Raw genomic sequence first — 20,023 nt, forward strand, 5'->3', positions numbered from 1 at the left:
AGTAAATTATTTACAGTAGGTAGTGGCTTCCACATTCTTGGATTCCAAGTACATCTCTATCCAAATGTCAGATTACATACAGTGGATCTATCTCCAATAAATGAAGTTTACTAACAATGCAAATCAAAATGACAGCCAGTAAACCGGTAATTTAATGAAAGGAGTTTCAGCTCACAAGAATTCAATGGCTCAATACCTTCCAATATTAGATGAACCAGAACATTTTGAACTCGATAGTCCCACTTTGCAGCACAAAAGGAATAAAAGGGGGCACCTGCCAGGCCTTTTCATGAAACAATATGCTGCAGGACACTCCTCTACATCACCCGCCAGAGGAAGCAATGGGCAGAAATCACAGCAATGGAAATTTAGAATGCCCTCATCTTGCAGCATTAAAGATATTAAATGAATGCTGGTGCATCACACCCTAACAAGTTGAAATAGTGCTTGACACTTCATGAAACATTACCTTCTGAAATTATGTGTATAATGTGTGGTCAACCAATGCTGTGTCCAGCATTGCCAAAGGCCAGACCAATGTCTGTTCTGAAGCCAAGACGAAAAAGTGGGCAGAAGAAACACTTCAAGGACACCCTCAAAGCCTCCTTGATAAAGTGTAACATCCCCACCGGCACCTGGGAATCCCTGGCCCAAGACCGCCCTAAGTGGAGGAAGAGCATCTGGGAGAGCGCTGAGCATCTCGAGTCTTGTCGTCGAGAGCATGCAGAAACCAAACGCAGACAGCGGAAGGAGCATGCGGCAAACCAGGCTCACTACCCACCCTTTCCTTCAACCACTGTCTGCCCCGCCTGTTAGAGACTGTAATTCCCAAAGTGGACTGTACAACCACCTGGGAACTCATTTTTAGAGTGGAAGCAAGGATAGGGGGTAAGCCATTTAGGACCGAGATGAGGAGAAAGTTCTTCACTCAGAGAATTGTGAACTTGTGGAATTCTCTACCACAGAAATTTGTTGAAGCCAGTTCGTTAAGATATATTCAAAAGGGAGTTAGATATGGCCCTTACGGCTAAAGGGATCAAGGGGTATGGAGAGAAAGCAGGAATGGGGTACTGAAGTTGCATGATCAGTCAGGATCATATTGAATGGTGGTGCAGGCTTCAAGGGCCAAATGGCCTACTCCTGCACCTATTTTCTATGGGCTCAAGTTTCGGACGCCCGCTAGAACGTCGCACATCCCGCCTAATTTATAGAAAAAAATTGTGCCGAATACTTACCTCGCGATTCTCAGATAGCTGTTGGCCCATTTCCACCTCGGCGCGGCGCAACAGGAGCTGCTGGGGGCGGAGCTACAGCCCTGCACCAAAAACAGTGCCAGCAGCTGCAAGCGTGCGCAGTAGCTCCCAGCCCTCACAGCGCGTCCTCTCTCTGGGGCGACAACCCTATCCCAGGCTGAAGGGACGTCGCCCCTATCCCCGGCCGAGTGGCCTGACACATCTTACCTGGTGGCGGGGCCCTCCCGAAGCCTCTCGCTGGGAGCGGGCCCCGCCCGAAGTCCTCCTGGGAGCCCAGCATCGGCGGTGCCCGGCTTCGGCGGCGGCGGGGGGTGGGGGTGTCGGGTCGGGTCTGGTCGGGGGGGGGGGGGGGGGAGCGGGTGTCGGGTCGGGTCTGGTCGGCGGGGGGTGGGGGGGAAGCGGGTGTCGGGTCGGGTCTGGTCGGCTGGGGGGGGGGGAGCGGGTGTCAGGTCTGGTCCGGAGGCAGGGGGGAGCGGGTGTCGGGTCCAGTCGGGGGCGGGGGAGCAGGAGCTGGCCGTGGGAGGAGCCTTATTCACGCAGCCCCAGTGAGGCCATTCAGCCAGGGCTAGGGGCTGCGTGCTTCGGGCCCCTCCCACACAGTTCGGCGCCTGGAGCTACTGCACTTGCGTGCCGACTGTAGCGCGCATGTGCAGAGGTCCCGGCACTGTTTTCAGCGCAGGGACCTGGCTCCGCCTCCCCCCCCACAGCTCGTGCTGGCTGCGCCGAGGGCCAGAGGACCTGTAAGTAGGTGGAGAATACCGAGGATTTTTTTAGGCGCCGTTTTAGGCGCGAAAAACGGGCGCCCAGCTCGGAGGGGCGCCCGTTTTTTTTCTTGTGGAAACTTGGGCCCTATGTTTCTATGTTTCAAGGGACTGCCTATGATGATGATGAAGATGATGTCGATTCCTTCTAATTTGCAACAAATAATTTTTTATGGAAGATTTTAAGCCAGGGCAGAACGGAAGGGGTAAAGAGAGGGAGTCCTGGTCCAAGATCTTCCCATAATTCTATAACTGCTGGCATGTCTCAATATAGTCAACGTGCCATTAACCTGTGATTTTCATTGGCTGATTAAGAAACATATTCCAAGCCATGTGCAAGATACACGAATGAGGAAAAACGGCAATTTCCGATGTGTCCAAAACTAAATTTTCACGGATATCAAAAGTGCATTTCTACTCATTTCTTGCACATCAGCACAACAATGCTCAATCACCATTTTGTCTTTTCAGGAGCAAATTTTTAAAATAAATGATGTGTATGCATCAGATTTATACATCCAAGAGTCTAGATGTAATACTAATGTTTTGATCAAAACAAAGAAAAAAAATCCCAATGTGCTACTTACTCCGAGAAGCTATTGAAAATGATTAAGTCCTATTTTAGCATCATGGGTTTATCAATGAATAGTTGAACCACACAGATCAAGAAAGTCTGAGTTCTAATTCCTGTTCTGTGCGGAGTTAAGTAATCTTAACAAAGGCAACAATATAGGTGCTAACATTGGCCTCAGCACCATTAGGTAAGGATAAGAGAGAGAAAAAAATCAGCCAGGGTTCTAACTCCTGATCACTGTTCAGTGACACATTACCTAAGTGTGCACTTGTGGATCTCAAACAAGATCAGGATTGAGTTTAGTTCTGAATTGCATCATGGCTGAATTGTATGCCAAAACTCACCCTCAACATTCAAATTGGAACAAAAACAACTTGCATGAAGTACCAGAGGGCAATGAACACTCAGAGATTGGTAACCCAGGAAGGAGTCAGTGTCTTCAGGAATAAAGAGTATAGAAGAAAATTGGTAAAAAGAAACACAAAGAGGATATTGAAGCCTCTTCTACTCCATAATCAGAGGTACCTTCTCTTAGCATAAAAACAGACAGTAAAACTTTTACAGATATATAAAACGGAAAAGAGTGACTAAAGTAAATGTTGGTCCCTTAGAAGATGAGAAGGGGGATTTAATAATGGGAAATGTGGAAATGGCTGAGACCTTAAACAATTATTTTGCTTCGGTCTTCACAGTGGAAGACACAAAAACCATGCCTAAAATTGCTGGTCACAGGAACGTGGGAAGGGAGGACCTAGAGACAATCACTATCACTAGCGGGTGTAGTGCTGGACAGGCTAATGGGACTCAAGGTAGACAAGTCCCCTGGTCCTGATGAAATGCATCCCAGGGTATTAAAAGAGATGGCGGAAGTTATAGCAGATGCATTCGTTATAATCTACCAAAATTCTCTGGACTCTGGGGAGGTACCAGCGGATTGGAAAGCAGCTAATGTAAGGCCTCTGTTTAAAAAAGGGGGCAGACAAAAGGCAGGTAACTATAGGCCGGTTAGTTTAACATCTGTAGTGGGGAAAATGCTTGAAACTATCATTAAGGAAGAAATAGCGGGACATCTCGATAGGAATAGTGCAATCAAGCAGACGCAGCATGGATTCATGAAGGGGAAATCATGTTTAACTAATTTACTGGAATTCTTTGAGGATATAACGAGCATGGTGGATAGAGGTGTACCGATGGATGTGGTGTATTTAGATTTTCAAAAGGCATTTGATAAGGTGCCACACAAAAGGTTACTGCAGAAGATAAAGGTACGCGGAGTCAGAGGAAATGTATTAGCACGGATAGAGAATTGGCTGGCGAACAGAAAGCAGAGAGTCGGGATAAATGGGTCCTTTTCGGGTTGGAAATCGGTGGTTAGTGGTGTGCCAGAGGGATCGGTGCTGGGACCACAACTGTTTACAATATACATAGATGACCTAGAAGAGGGGACAGAGTGTAGTGTAACAAAATTTGCAGATGACACAAAGATTAGTGGAAAGCGGGTTGTGTAGAGGACACAGAGAGGCTGCAAAGAGATTTAGATAGGTTAAGCGAATGGGCGAAGGTTTGGCAGATGGAATACAATGTCGGAAAGTGTGAGGTCATCCACCTTGGGGGAAAAAAAAAACAGTAAAAGGGACTATTATTTGAATAGGGAGAAATTACAACATGCTGCGGTGCAGAGGGACCTGGAGGTCCTTGTGCATGAATCCCAAAAAGTTCGTTTGCAGGTGCAGCAGGTAATCAGGAAGGCGAATGGAATGTTGGCCTTCATTGCGAGAGGGATGGAGTACAAAAGCAGGGAGGTCCTGCTGCAACTGTACAGGGTATTGGTGAGGCCGCACCTGGAGTACTGCGTGCAGTTTTGGTCACCTTACTTAAGGAAGGATATATTAGCTTTGGAGGGGGTACAGAGACGATTCACTAGGCTGATTCCGGAGATGAGGGGGTTACCTTATGATGATAGATTGAGTAGACTGGGTCTTTACTCGTTGGAGTTCAGAAGGATGAGGGGTGATCTTATAGAAACATTTAAAATAATGAAAGGGATAGACAAGATTGAAGCAGAGAGGTTGTTTCCACTGGTCGGGGAGACTAGAACTAGGGGGCACAGCCTCAAAATACAGGGGAGCCAATTTAAAACCGAGTTGAGAAGGAATTTCTTCTCTCAGAGGGTTGTGAATCTGTGGAATTCTCTGCCCAAGGAAGCAGTTGAGGCTAGCTCATTGAATGTATTCAAGTCAAAGATAGATAGATTTTTAACCAATAAGGGAATTAAGGGTTACGGGGAGCGGGCGGGTAATTGGAGCTGAGTCCACGGCCAGATCAGCCATGATCTTGTTGAATGGCGGAGCAGGCTCGAGGGGCTAGATGGCCTACTCCTGTTCCTAATTCTTATGTTATGTTCTTTAGAAAAGTGTGTAATTGTGTCAGAAGATATCTTTGACTATTTGTCCATTCTGCCAGGTAAAGCAGAACAACTATAATTTGAAGGGTGGAGAAGCAGAAAAGGAGTTCAATGGAAAATAAAAATAGAATTTCTCCAACTGTATTTACTTGTAAGCGTAGATATTCTTTGTACTTTTGTTGCTCAGGAACTTTTTTTTCAGATTGTAGTTCATTGAAAGGATTTCCTTGGGAAAGCTGTGATGCATTTGCAAATGTAAATCCTATAAAAAAGTAAAAAAAGAAAAAATATTAAATGGCTAAATTTGACTCAAACAGTTACAATAAATTGAAGAAATAGTTTCAATGGGTTAAATCTGTTCAAGGGATTTGAACAAAATCAAGCCAAAAGAGCAAAACTTCGGAAGTTTGCAATCATCTAAAACCAGTGAGCAGTTCATACCTTTGAAAACTGTCATGGTCATATTATATAACTTACAGTATTTTTGTCTATTTCTGGACAGTACTATTCAACGTTTTCCACATGATAGAAAATATTGTGGGGTTGGCACAATGTTTGGTGTGAATCATCCTCTGAAGCATGTAGTAAAGACACTCAAGGGTCACAAGAACATAAGTATTAGGAGCAGGAGAGTAGGCCATGCGCCCCCTCGAGCCTGCTCTGCCACACCTGGAGTATTGTGTACAGTTTTGGTCTCCTAACCTGAGGAAGGACATTCTTGCTATTGAGGGAGTGCAGCGAAGGTTCACCAGACTGATTCCCGGGATGGAGGGACTGACCTATCAAGAAAGACTGGATCAACTGGGCTTGTATTCACTGGAGTTCAGAAGAATGAGAGGGGACCTCATAGAAACATATAAAATTCTGACGGGGTTAGACAGGTTAGATGCAGGAAGAATGTTCCCAATGTTGGGGAAGTCCAGAACCAGGGGTCACAGTCTAAGGATAAGGGGTAAGCCATTTAGGACCGAGATGCGGAGGAACTTCTTCACCCAGAGAGTGGTGAACCTGTGGAATTCTCTACCACAGAAAGTTGTTGAGGCCAATTCACTAAATATATTCAAAAAGGAGTTAGATGAGGTCCTTACTGCTAGGGGGATCAAGGGGTATGGCGAGAAAGCAGGAATGGGATACTGAAGTTGAATGTTCAGCCATGAACTCATTGAATGGCGGTGCAGGCTAGAAGGGCCGAATGGCCTACTCCTGCACCTATTTTCTATGTTTCTATGTTTCTATTCAATACCATCATGGCTGATCTTCGACCTCAACTCCACTTTCCTGCCCTATCGCTTGATTCCTCTAGAGTCCAAAAATCTATCTATTTCAGCCTTGAATATACTCACGACTGAGCATCCACAGCTCTTTGGGGCAGAGAATTCCAAAGATTTACAATCCTCCGAGTGAAGAAATTCCTCCTCATCTCAGTCTTAAAAGGCCGACCCCTTATCCTGAGACTATGAACCCTAGTAGTTCTAGACTCTCCAGTCAGGGGGGAAACAATCTCTCAGCATATATCCTTTCAACCCCCCTCAGAATCTTGTATGTTTCAATGAGATCACTTTTTATTCTTCTAAACTCCAGAGTATAGGCCCAATCTACTCAATCTCTCCTCATATGACAACCCTCTCATCCTAGGAATCAATCTAGTGAACCTTTGTTGCACTGCCTCAAAGGCAAGTATATCCTTTCTTAGATAAGGAGACCAAAACTGTGCATAGTAATCCACGTATGGTCTCACCAATTGTAGCAATACTTCCTTACTCTTGTACTCCAGTCCTCTAGCAATAAAGGCCAACATGCCATTTGCCTTCCTAATTGCTGGCTGTATCTGCATGCTAACTCTGTATACCTTGTACGAGGACACCTAAATCTCTCTGAACACCAACATTTAATAGTTTCTCACCATTTAAAAAAAAAATTCTGCTTTTCTATTCTTCTCACCAAAGTGAATAACCTCACATTTCTCCACATTATACTCCATCTGCCACCTTATTGTCCACTCACTTAACCTGTCTATATATTTTTGCAGGCTCTTTGTGCCCACCTCACAGTTTACTTTCCCACCTAGCTTTGTATCGTCAGCAAGCTTGGATACATTGCACTCGGTCCCATCATCTATGTCATTAATATAGATTATATATAGCTGAGGCCCAAGCACTGATTCTTGCGGCATCCCACTAGTTACAGCCTGCCAATCTGAAAATGACCCGTTTATCCCTACTTTCTAAGAACATAAGAAATACGAGCAGGAGTAGGAGATTTATGAGGATGTTGCCTGGATTGGAGAATTTTAGCTATGAGGAAAGATTGAATAGGCTGGGGTTGTTTTCTTTAGAACAGAGGAGACTGAGGGGAGACCTAATTGAGGTGTATAAAATTATGAGGGGCCTAGATAGAATGGATAGGAATGACATTCTTCTTAGCAGAGGAGTCAATAACCAGGGGGCATAGATTTAAAGTAAGTGGTAGGAAGTTTAGAGGGGAGTTGAGGAGAAATCTTTTCACCTAGAGATTGTTCGGGGTCTGGAACTCACTGCCTGAAAGGATGGTAGAGGCAGAAACCCTCATAGCACTTAAAAAGTACTTGGTTTGCACTTGAAGTGCCGTAACCTACAAGGCTACGGACCAAGAGCTGGAAAGTGGGATTCGGTTGGATGGTTCTTTGTCGGCTGGCATGGACATGATGGGCCGAATGGCATCCTTATGTGCTGTAAATTTCTGTGATACTACATAGTTCAAGAAGGCAGCTCACCACCACCTTTTCAAGGGCAATAAATGCTGGCCTTGCCAGTGACGCCCACATCCCAGGAAGGAATATATTTTTAAAAAGCCACATATACTACATCCACTGCTTCCCCATTATCTATCCTGCTAGTTACATTCTCAAAAAACTCTAATAAATTTATCAAACATGATTTCCCTTTCACAAAACCATGTTGACGCTGCTTAATGATATTAGGATTTTCTAACTGCGCTCTTACCACTTTCTTAATAATGGATTCCAATATTTTCCCGACGACTGATGTCAGGCTAACTGGCCTGTAGTCCCCGGTTTTCTCTCTCCCTCCTTTTTGAATAGTGGGGTTATATTTGCTACCTTCCAATCGGCTGGGACCATTCTATAATCTATGGCATTTTTGAAGATCACAACCAATGCATCCATTATCTCTGAAGCTACCTCTTTTAGAACCCAAGTGATGTAGGCCATCAGGTGCAGAGGATTTGTCAGCTTTTAGTCTCATTAGTTTCTCAAATACTTTTTCTCCACTGATATTAATTACTTAAGTTTCTCACTCTCATTAGCCCCTTGGTATACTTTTTGTGTCTTCCACTGTAAAGACAGATACAAAATATTTGTTTAAAGTCTATGCCATTTCCTTGTTCCCCAGTATAGTTTCTCCCGTCTCAGCCTCTAAGGGACCAACGCTTACTTTCGCTACCCTCTTCCTTTTTACATACTTGTTGAAGCTCTTACAATCTGTTTTTATATTTCTTACTAATTTACTCTCCAATTCTATTTTCTCCCTTTTAAATCAGTTTTTTGGTTATCCTTTGCTGGTTTCTAAAGCTCTCCCAATCCTCAGGCTTACTACTATTCTTTGCAACATTATGGGCTGGATTTTCGGGTTTCTCCGTTTTGGTGCGAAAATGTAAGCGATACATGAAAATCACCGATTTAAGGCTCAACTTTCGGCACTTGGGGTCTGGGCGCAGCGCAAAGGGAGGCGTGTCATTATAATTCAGGGCGCAAAAACACGATCCTCGCCAACTTTAGTGCGGGGCCAGGAGCGCTGCGAGAAAGGCCTTGGGAGGGGGGAAAAAAACATTCAAAAAACATTACCAAGACCCTTACCTAACAAATCGCTGCAAATAAAAAAAAACTTTATAACTTATCTTTTTTTCAGACTTTGGTAGGGCTGCACCGCTAAGTTTTAACTGGCGGTCTTCTGGGCACGACGTATGGGTCGGGCGAGTGCCAAAACTCGGGCGGTAACGCAATCAGAGTCGTTCCACCACCGGCGCAGCTCTCCCCAGCAATACTTTCCATCGCTGCCGCAAAAAAGGAACTGAGGATCACGACCGGGTTTAACGACCGGTTTTCGCCGCGGAGGGTCAAATCGCGGCGAAAACCGGGTCGCAAACCACCCGAAAATCCAGCCGTATAACCCTCTTCTTTTATTGTACTGCTATCCTTAACTTCTTTAGTTAATCATGGATGGATTATTTTTCCCGTGAGGTTTGTATTTCTCAATGGAATGCATATTTGTTAAAAATTTTATTTTTTTTTAAAACGTTCGCCACTGCTTATTGCTATACCTTTTAATCTAATTTACCAATCTACGTTAGCCAACACGCCCCTCATACTTATGTAATTGGCTTTTAGTTTAAAACTCTAGTTACAAACATACGAATGTCACTCTCAAACTCAATGTGAAATTCTATCATATTATGGTCATTCTTCCCTAGAGGATCCTTTACGACAAGATTACTAATTAACCCTGTCTTATTACATAAAACAAGATCTAAAATAGCCGGTTCCCTGTCGCATTGTTCTAGGACACTGTCTCAAATGCATTCCATGAACTTGACCTCCAGACTAACATTGTCAATATGATTTTCCCAATCCTTATGAAGATTAAAGACACCCATGATTATTGCATTACCTTTGTTACAAGCTCCTATTATTTCTTGAGTAATACTCTGTACAATGGCATAGCTACTGTTAGGGAGCCTATAAACTACTCCCACCACTGTGTTCTGCCCCTTGTTATTTATTTTCTCCACACATACCGATTCTACTTTCTGATCTTCTGAGCCAAGCTCCTTTTTCTCTACTGTCCTTATGTCACCCTTAATTTTTTGGGCTACCCACCCGCTATCCCACCCCCCCCCCACCCCCCCAACCCCCTCCCCTTGTTCCAGTCTGCCTGCCTTAACCTGCCTAATAGCTAGGCAATTTGTAGCAAGCTCGGGTGTGCCCTCAAGATGGCCTTCCTCAATTTTGGATAGCAGTAGAACAAACACTTCATTAAACTATATCTTAGATTATAAATTGGCAATCAGAATTATCAGTAGACGGCTAAGTAAATAGCATGATGCACTCCTTTGATGCAAGAGGCGCCTTGGGAGGAGGGAAAAACAAATCAAAAAAATTTGCAAAAAACATTCAAAAAACATTCAGAAAACCCTCATCTACTAAATTGCTGAAAAAGAATTTAAAAATAAAAACTTTAATTTACCTGTTTTACAGGTCTTCATACTTACCGCTGCTGGCAGGACCCGTCGGTATTTTGGACGTAATGGAGAGTGTCAAAAGTACGACGGTAATGCAATCCGTGGCGTTACACATTGTTTCACGTCAGAGCACCTCTCCCCGGCGGTATGTGGAAACACAGCCGCAAAAAGGTAGCCAAAGATCCCACCGACCGGATTTATGCCACGGAGGGTCAAACCACGGCAAAAACCCAATTGCAAAGTCAGCGAAAATCTAGCCCGAAAGATTTTTTAAATAATAATTAATTTTTATTTTTATTTCTTTTAAGTTTGTTTTGGAGATTTCAGCTTCTACCTTAATCCTATATATATGTCTTTTTATTCCGCTTTCTGTAAAATTATAAAAAGTGCTTTTTATATCCTGGTTTGCTCTCTGTGAGACTCCTTCAATGTGATTGTCTGCTTAGCCTGCACATCATTGTTGCTGGATGCCACAGATCCCCAATAGATGGTGCCAGATGGAAAGTCACGTCAGAAAAGGTGAAATAGATGACACAGAGCCCACTAAGGGTTTCTGGGCAGCTTTCTTATAGGTCAGTGGCGAGCGCCGAACCTTTGCCGCTGAACACAAAATCCAGGCCATTGCATCCATAGTACACTAGTGGTGGAAGGGATGGATGCTTAGTGAAGGGGTTAAAAATCATTAATATTTCTAAAAAGTTTGTGGCTAAGCTTAAGTTGAGCGTGGGACCATATTATAACTCTCGAGAAGGGAGTATTTGGCAGATGACCTACCATAGACAGAATTACACAAGATAACGATAAACACCCCAGCTTTGTCTGTCTATTAACAGAAGATTTAGTCAAGGACAAATAGGTCTGGGAAAAAGTACTTTCACAGGAATTGCTTAACCGTAGAAAAATAATAATATGGCACGTAACTGATCAGATAAAAGAAGCACAGGGGAGATAACGAAGCTTGCTGTCAATATAATTGTATTAACCAATTAATATTTGTAATCATAGTAGTTAGGCGAAACTTTGTGACGCGGCAGGGAAACAACAAACGGAAAGCTTTTGCGCAGAACTTCATGATTTTAGAAACATAGAAAAGAGGTGCAGGAGTAGGTCATTCGGCCCTTCGAGCCTGCACCACCGTTCAACAAGATCATGGCTGATCATTCACTTCAGTACCCCTTTCCTGCTTTCTCTCCATACCCCTTGATCCCTTTGGCCGTAAGGGCCATATCCAACTTCCTCTTGAATTTATCCAACAAACTGGCATTAAGAACTCTCTGCGGTAGATTTTGTATGTAATTTGACTGTATAAAAACAGTAACCCGACGACTGTTCGAAGAAAACAGCTGGTTTGGGTCACCGAGTTACTGAACTCGTTCATGTAGAAGCCATCTCTCCCTCGATCGAGTAGTTAATAAACAATTCTTTTTTTCAAAACAGACTTGTGTCGAGTATCTTTGTAATACTCCACATCACTTAGGCTAGAGGATGAAGTGCCGATCAAGTGGGCTGCTTTGTCCTGGGTGGTGTCGAGTGTTGTTGCAGCTTCACCCATCCAGGCAAATGACGAGTATTCCATCACACAACCAACTTGTATCTTGTGGGTACTGGAAAGGCTTTGGGCAGTCAGTCCATGCTCGTTGCCTCTGACCTGCTCTTAAACCTATGGCATTTATGTGGCTGTTCTAATTGAGTTTCTGGTCAATAGTGACCTTGATGATGTAGGAAGCGGTGGTGGGAGGGGCAGCACAGGGGGCTCGTCGATAGTAATGCCACTGAATGTCATGGGGAAGTTAGGCCCTCTTTTATTGCCACCAGGCCTTCAATCACCCTCCAATGAGGCCTCTCCTCCCACCCCCGTGGTGTCTGCCTCCCCCCCCCACCGCTGATCTTCTAGCAATCTCTCTCTCCCCACCCTCCACCACCACCCCCCGCCCGGCTTCCACACAATCCCTCCCTGCTTCCTCTGTGCAGTCTGGTGTCGCAGACTACCTGCCAGGACCAGCCAGCCTCTCAATCTTGTTGGCTGCGTGACAACAGAGGCTTCCCATTCAAATCAGGCCCTGTTAAATTCGGCAGGGCCTGGGGGAAATCCATTTAATGACATAAAAAAATCTTAAAAGTCTTCCCTTTGTCGCTACCCAAAAGCAATTGGTACCAACACACTACAATAGGTGCATGGAAATTTACAACACGGAAGGAGGTCATTTCGGCCCATCATGTCCGCACCAGTGAACCAAGAGCTATTCAAGTATAATCCCACTTTCCAGTTCTTGGTCCGTAGCCCTGTAGGTTACGGCACTTTAAGTGCACATCCAAGTATCTTTTAAATGTGGCGAGAGTTTCTGTCTCTACACCCTTTCAGGCAGTGTTCCAGACCTCCTCCACCACCCTCTGGGTGAAGAAATTTCCCCTCATATCTCCTCTAAATCTTCCCCCAATTACATTAAATCTACGTCCCCTGGTTGTTGACCCCGCTGCCAAGGGAAACAGGTCCTCCTTATCCACTCTATCCAGGCTCCTCATAATTTTATACACCTCACTCAGCCTCCACTGTTCCAAAGAAAACAGACCCAGCATCTCAAATCTTTCCTCATAGCCAAAATTCTCCAGTCCAGACAACATTCATGTAAATTTCCAGTGCAATCACATCTTTCCTGTAATGTGGTGACCAGACAGTACTCCAGCTGCAGCCGAACCAGTGTTTTATACAGTTCAAGCCTAACCTTCTTGCTCTTGTATTCCATGTCTCGACTTATTCCATATAACTTCTTAACCACCTTATCTACTCTGGCCTGCTACCTTCAGAGATTTGTGGACCTGCACTCCAAGTCATTTTGTTCCTCTACACTTTTCAGTATCATACCATTTAATGTGTATTCCCTTGCCTTGTTAGACCTCCCCAAATGCATTACCTCACACTTATCCGGATTGAATTCCATTTGCCATTGTTCTGCCCACCTGACCAGTGCATTGATATCTTCTTGCAGTCTGCAGCTTTCTTCTTCATTATCAAACACACAGCCTATTTTAGTGTAATTTGCAAACTTCTTAATCATACCCTCAACATTTAAGGCCAAGTCATTGATTATATACCACAAAAAGCAAGGGACGTAGTACTGAGCCCTGCGGAATCCCACTGGATACAGCCTTCCAGTCACAAAAACACCTATCAATCATTACCCTTTGCTTCCTGCTTCTGAGCCAATTTTGGATCCAACTTTGCCCTGGATTCCATGGGCTATTGCTTTCATGACCAGTCTGCCATGTGAGACCTTATCAAAAGCTTTGCTAAAATCCATATACATTGCATCATACGCAATGCCCTCATTGACCCTTCTGTTATCTAATTACTCGGTCTATCCCTTTCTCCCTTTTTAAACAAAGGTACAACATTAGCAGTCCTCTGGCACCGCACCTGTAGCCAGAGGGGAGTGGAAAATGATCGGTCAAAGCCTTTGCTATTTCCTCTTTTGCTTCTCTTAACAGCCTGAGATACATTTCATCCAGGCCTGGGGATTTATCCACTTTCAAAGCTGCTAAACACCCCTTAATATTTCCTCTCTCACTATATTAATCTCGTTAATATTTCACACTCCTCCTCCCTCATTGCAAAGTCTGCATCGCCCCCCTCTTTTGTGAAAACGGATGCAATGTATTCATTAAGAATCCTACCCACGTCTTCTGCCTCCACACACAGGGGCAGGGAGGTGTTACTACAGTTGTACAGGGCCTTGGTGAGGCCACACCTGGAGTATTGTGTACAGTTTTGGTCTCCTAACCTGAGGAAGGACATTCTTGCTATTGAGGGAGTGCAGCGAAGGTTCACCAGACTGATTCCCGGGATGGCGGGACTGACCTATCAAGAAAGACTGGATCAACTGGGCTTGTATTCACTGGAGTTTAGAAGAATGAGAGGGGACCTCATAGAAACGTTTAAAATTCTGACGGGTTTAGACAGGTTAGATGCAGGAAGAATGTTCCCAATGTTGGGGAAGTCCAGAACCAGGGGACACAATCTGAGGATAAGGGGTAAGCCATTTAGGACCGAGATGAGGAGGAATTTCTTCACCCAGAGAGTGGTGAACCTGTGGAATTCTCTACCACAGAAAGTTGTTGAGGCCAGTTCACTGAATATATTCAAAAAGGAGTTAGATGAAGTCCTTATTACTCGGGGGATCAAGGGGTATGGTGAGAAAGCAGGAATGGGGTACTGAAGTTGCATGTTCAGCCATGAACTCATTGAATGGCGGTGTGGGCTAGAGGGGCCGAATGGCCTACTCCTGCACCTATTTTCTATGTTCTATGTTTCTATTTCCTTTGTGGTCTATAATAGGCCCCACTCTTTCTCTAGTTATCCTCTGGGAATAAAAAGGGAAAGTTTTGCCCAGCATGGTGTGTATTTGTTCTCCATATTCATTAGGACATGAATTTACCTTGGGTTTTCCCTTGAGGGGTGTCAACCTCTGGTCTGGAGTCCTGATTTCCTTGATGAGGATAGTCCCTGTAGGCATATTCATTCTGCGTATGCATTTTCTTCAGGTCAGCTGCATGGTAATATCATACATTTAAAATAAATGCATTTCAGAATACAGTAATACACAATCATGAATTATAAGTCAGCTTTGGACATTTAATTAGAAGATTTAGTATCAAAGGGGGAACTGGTGATGGGAGTTATTTCCTTTCATCTCTGGACCCTGGGTTCAAATCCAGCCCAACCTGGTTGGATACAGTTATATACAAATACATGTGGGCAGCTTTAACTTAATTTCTCATGGGTGTAAGTCCACAAATTTGTATATAATTCAACAAAAATGAGAATTAAATTGCCAGCCTCAATCAAAACCACAAGGATGATGTTACTAGAATTCAAAATTATGCAGTAAACTGTTCTCGTATTCAGATTAAAACGGGTTTTAGGAAAGTACAGGTAACTTTAACCTGACTCCGATTTATGCTATACTCGACTTGAGACTGTTCAATGGTGGGACACTGTATACAAAATGGCCAAGTATACTACTCCCTCACAATTATACTCAACATGACCAGCACAAAATTGCACCAAGAAAAAAAACCTCATACTTAGCAGATTTCCGTCTGCATCTTTGAGAGGTGCACCTCCTCCTCCTCTTCCCCATGGATTGTAAATTCTCATTTCTTGCTCAAGTTTTGCATCACTTCTCTCTGTTTCTTCTTTTTCTTTTCTCTTCCTTTCCTCTCTTTCTTGCATCTGTATAAAGACATCAAATATTTAAGAATAATTGTTTAATCTCATTTAAAAAATCAGCTGAAGACAAAGTACAAATGGGATCACATGAGAACATAAGAATTAGCAGGAGTAGGCCATTCGGTCCCTGAGCCTGCTCCACCATTCAATGAGATCATGGTTGATCTTCTACTTTAACTCCACTTTCCTGCACTATCCCCATATCCCTTGATTCCCTTAATATCCCCAAATCTATCTTCTCTTCTTAGGCAGTCCATCGGATTCGAGGATGACTTGCTTCCACATTTAAATGAGTTCAAAGGTGATTGTTGAGACCAATGTGGGATCTACAGTCTCTGTCACTTGTGGGGCAGATGGTGGTTGGAGGGTCGGGTGGGTGGGGTCCTTCCGCTGTTTTTACTTGGCTTCCGCGTGCTCCCGGCGAAGAGACACAAAGTGTTCGGCGCCTTCTCGGATGTTTCTCCTCCACTTTGAGCAATCTTGGGCCAGGGATTTCCAAGAGTCGATGGGGATGTTACATTTTTTTAAGGAGTCTTTGAGGTTGTCCTTGAAGCATTTTCTCTGCCCTCTTGGGGCTCGCCTGCCGTGACATAGCTCAGAGTAGAGTGCTTGTTTTGGGAGTCTAGCATCGGGCAAGCAGGCAATGTGGTCCGCCCAATGAAGCCGATCGAGAGTGGTCAATGCCTCGACGCTGGGGATGTTGGCCTCAGAGAGAACGCTAACGTTGGTGCGCCTATCCTGCCAAAGAATTGGCAGGCTTTTGCGGAGGCAACATTGGTGGTACTTCTCCAGTGCTTTGAGGTGCCTACTGTACATAGTCCATGTCTCTGAAGCATATAGGAGGGTGGGTATCACTACTGCTCTATAGACCATGAGCTTGTTGCTGAGGGCAGGACACAGGAAAGCTACAGCACGGGCCAACAGCAAGGCCGGGACCCAGGGAAGGTACAGCATGGACTAGTAGGAAGGGCCACCATGCCAGCAGCGAGGTCGGGAGGCCGAGGACAGCAGCGGGGTCGGGACATGAAAATCTATCGATCTCTGTTTTGAATATATTCAAAGTCTGAGCCTCCACAGCCTTCTGAGGTAGAGAATTCCAAAGATTCACCGTGATGGCTGTAAAAGAAACTGTACATATTAAATATAAATATTATATTATAAACCAATAGCAAATTTAGGTTTGATAATGTCATAAAATGCTTAAATTTCACTCCAATTAACATTATTCCAACCCATATGTGGTACCGCTTTATGGTGCACTATGGACCATACATTATAATTTTTAAAAACAAACATTTTTCAATGGTGTCAGCTATTTTTCTTTCCCAGTCGGGTACATATTACAATTCAGGCTTCCTCCCAATTATCTATTTATGCTCACAGCAGTTTGCAATGGAAGGCATACATCTCTTGCATTAACCCTAATGCATGCTGCCAATGGGAATAGCATGACACAGGATTAACAATTGCCTGTTTCTCATATTTCACAACTGAAAGTTGCATTCTTGTCTTTTCCAGAAAGCAGAAAACAACATGGCGTCAGAATGCATCATTTAGGCTAAACTTAGTCATTGAAACTAATTACAACTACACAGAGGCTAAACAGCAGAATAATTAGCAATGCAAGTCTTGCATACTATTTTAAACTATCTCAAAATTTACAAAGTGTCTTAGCATCCTTTCTGAATCTTTGACAGTTTTGGAAAATGTGACGCAAGCACATTTCTACCCGCAAAGCCCTCTCACATTAATGTAACATGGAAACAAATGGTTAAAGAAAATGAACTATAGAATAGCTGTCATTAGACTAACCAAGCAGGTTTTTAACACTCCAAATCAAAGAAGTTCTTCCTCCTAAACGAACAAATTGTTATAAATCAATTTTCCTTTTCAAGCTAAAGCCTTCCAACTTTGATGCGTTTTATATTTGCTTTTGATACCTGACTTGCATATCAAATTGTTTGATCCCGAGAACAATCCTTTATGATAATTATGTGATTGTAAACTTTGCATTTACCCTGGTATTGCCAACATATAATTGGGTGGGAATTCATCTTAGGCAGTAATGCAAAACGGGCGGTATCGAATTGGGCACCTGTTATACTGCCTGCCTGATATTCAGTGCCATTGACTTCAACAGAATTGATTATCAAGCGTACATACAATAGGTGGTTAATGCAATACCACACATTCAATGCTACCGCCCAAGATTAATTTCTACCTCAACGACTTCCATCCATGAGGTCCAGCGCTCAAAGAAGTGTATGTATCCCTCGGCAGCATTCGTGTATTGCTTTAACTCAATTTTACCCCCAAAATCAGAATAATTTCTTTATTGAAAGCATTTAAGTTTAATTTTAAATTGACCATATATTTGCCCATCTAAAATTTAAGATGAAGTAGCAAGAGATTTTAAAATAAATTTTCTTCCATCATATTATTCTGGTGGACAAGAATAGGCAGTTCACTTTCGCTCCTCTATCACATTATTAGGTTACAAGCAATGTTCCCGCAGCTGTATGGAAGTCCCGCGTAGGCCGCTTACCGGCTTTTAAATGGGAGATTTTGCACTTGCATTAGATTTTGAATGGGCTGCACAACCCGTTAAAGGGACCATGCATCTAATAAAGAATTGGGGGGAACATTGGTTAGAAGTGATACTACGTCACATGATTAGTCCATTAATGATAATGGGATTTTACTGGCTGGAAACCCTTAGCTTTCCTTTTGTTGTCTCTGTGCCTTGATTTCTCCAATGCCCTCATCGTTGGTCGCACATGCTTTCAAGAATCCAACTGATATAAAATGCAACCATTTATATCCGAAAGTGCACTAAGTCACGCAAGTCACCCCGATTCTCCATCCTCACTGACCTACATTGGCTCCTACTCCTCTAAAATATTAAATTTGAAATCATTGTTATTTTCAAATGCCCCTATGGCCTCACCTCACCTGATCTCTGCAACCACCTCCAGCTTTACATCTATTCTGCACACTTTGGTTCTCCCACTGATGTTTCATTGACCCTAACTCATTATCAACGCTTGGTGGGAGAGCCTTCAGCCACCACAGCCTACTCTCTAGAACTCCGTCCCTAAATCTCTCCTCCCTGTTCTTTCTACAGCTTTAAAAATCTTTTCAAATTTCATATATTCAACCAAGCTTTTGGTCAATGCTGCTCATCTCTTTCTCCATGGCTCTGTGTTTGTCTCTTTATCTGTATTTTTTTTAAGTCCCCCTTCTGTAAAATGATTGGGACTTTTTCTACATTAAAGGTGCTGTATAAATGCAAGCCGTTGTTGTGGATGGAATTTATAATTATTTGGAAAAGCTTCATCCTCAAGTTACATTTCATAGGTTGTAAATTAAATTTTGTTTTCATCATTGTTGAAATACTATTGTTGGCTAGTAAGATAACACCTAAAAAGAAATTAGTGTATTGTGCCATATATCTTAATGTAAAAGAAAACATTGTTTTTGATCAGTCACATTTACTAAATTAGACAGAAAATTGGCAAACTAAATGAGCATAAATGGAAAAAACCTAACATGTAGTTTCACCTGCTTTTTCAGGGAGTCCTGGTAACTTTGTGCACTTTCTTTTGATAAAACTACTTTTTGTTCTGGCAAGAATCCACCACCTAGGTTTCTGACATTAGTAGCATCATGTGCATTTGTTGTGCTGTAAAACAAAAGACTTAATGTTGTGCTTGATTTTTAAATTCACAAAATTCTATGAAAATATCATAGGATGACAATAAATAATGTGTCCGTTACTAACTCTGAAAAGGTAATTTTCCCTTATATAAATAGTTTCATACTTTACAATTCTATATACATATATAGCCATATTGGACATCCAAAGCAAAATGACCTTTCTGAACTGTGCATTCTGGCAGATTGAATCTTTAAATTCTATGCAACTACAATGAACAGCAGCAACTCAGCAGCGAACATTAGTTTAAAATGGTTATTTTTTATGATATTGCCTATACCACAGTACTTTTGGATTTCTTTTTGGAAGTAGGGGCAAGGATTTAACTCAGCAATCTGTACAGATTGAGAGATATAGGGCCAAGTTTCCACAAGAAAAAAAACGGGCGCCCCTCCAAGCTGGGCGCCGTTTTTCGCGCCGAAAAAATCCTCGGTATTCTCCACCTACTTACAGGTCCTCTGGCTCTCGGCGCAGCCAGCACGAGCTGTGGGGGGGGCGGAGCCAGGTCCCGGCGCTGAAAACAGTGCCGGGACCTCTTGCACATGCGGCGCTACAGTCGGCACGCAAGTGCAGTAGCTCCAGGCGCCGAACTGTGTGGGAGGGGCCCGAAACACGCAGCCCCTAGCCCTGGCTGAATGGCCTCACTGGGGCTGCGTCAATGAGGCTCCTCCCCCCCCACCCCCCCGCCCCCGACCAGACCCGACACCCGCCTCCCCCCCGCCGACCAGACACCCGCTCCGCCTCCCCGCCCCGACACCCGCTCCCCCCCGCCCCGACCCGACACCACCCCCCCCCCCCCCCCCGAGACCCGAGACCCCGCTCACCCCCCCCCCCCCCCCACCGAGACCCGCTCC

General features: G+C 43.8%; 1 protein-coding gene across 4 annotated transcripts in view; it reads right to left on the minus strand.

Annotated features, from left to right (window-relative positions):
* The window catches only part of LOC139274688 (centrosome and spindle pole-associated protein 1), a 355,670-nt gene that overhangs the window by 92,011 nt on the left and 243,636 nt on the right, over positions 1–20,023 (minus strand). For all 4 annotated transcript variants that reach the window (XM_070891381.1, XM_070891368.1, XM_070891373.1 and 1 more), the window contains 4 exons: positions 19,016–19,136; positions 15,310–15,457; positions 14,661–14,771; positions 5,142–5,254 (listed from right to left, as the gene is read on the minus strand). In XM_070891381.1, the coding sequence (XP_070747482.1) occupies positions 5,142–5,254; positions 14,661–14,771; positions 15,310–15,457; positions 19,016–19,136 (493 nt within the window). The remainder of the gene's footprint in view (positions 1–5,141; positions 5,255–14,660; positions 14,772–15,309; positions 15,458–19,015; positions 19,137–20,023) is intronic.

This window comes from Pristiophorus japonicus, chromosome 1 (genome assembly GCF_044704955.1).
Source record: "Pristiophorus japonicus isolate sPriJap1 chromosome 1, sPriJap1.hap1, whole genome shotgun sequence".
NCBI lineage: Eukaryota > Metazoa > Chordata > Chondrichthyes > Pristiophoridae > Pristiophorus > Pristiophorus japonicus.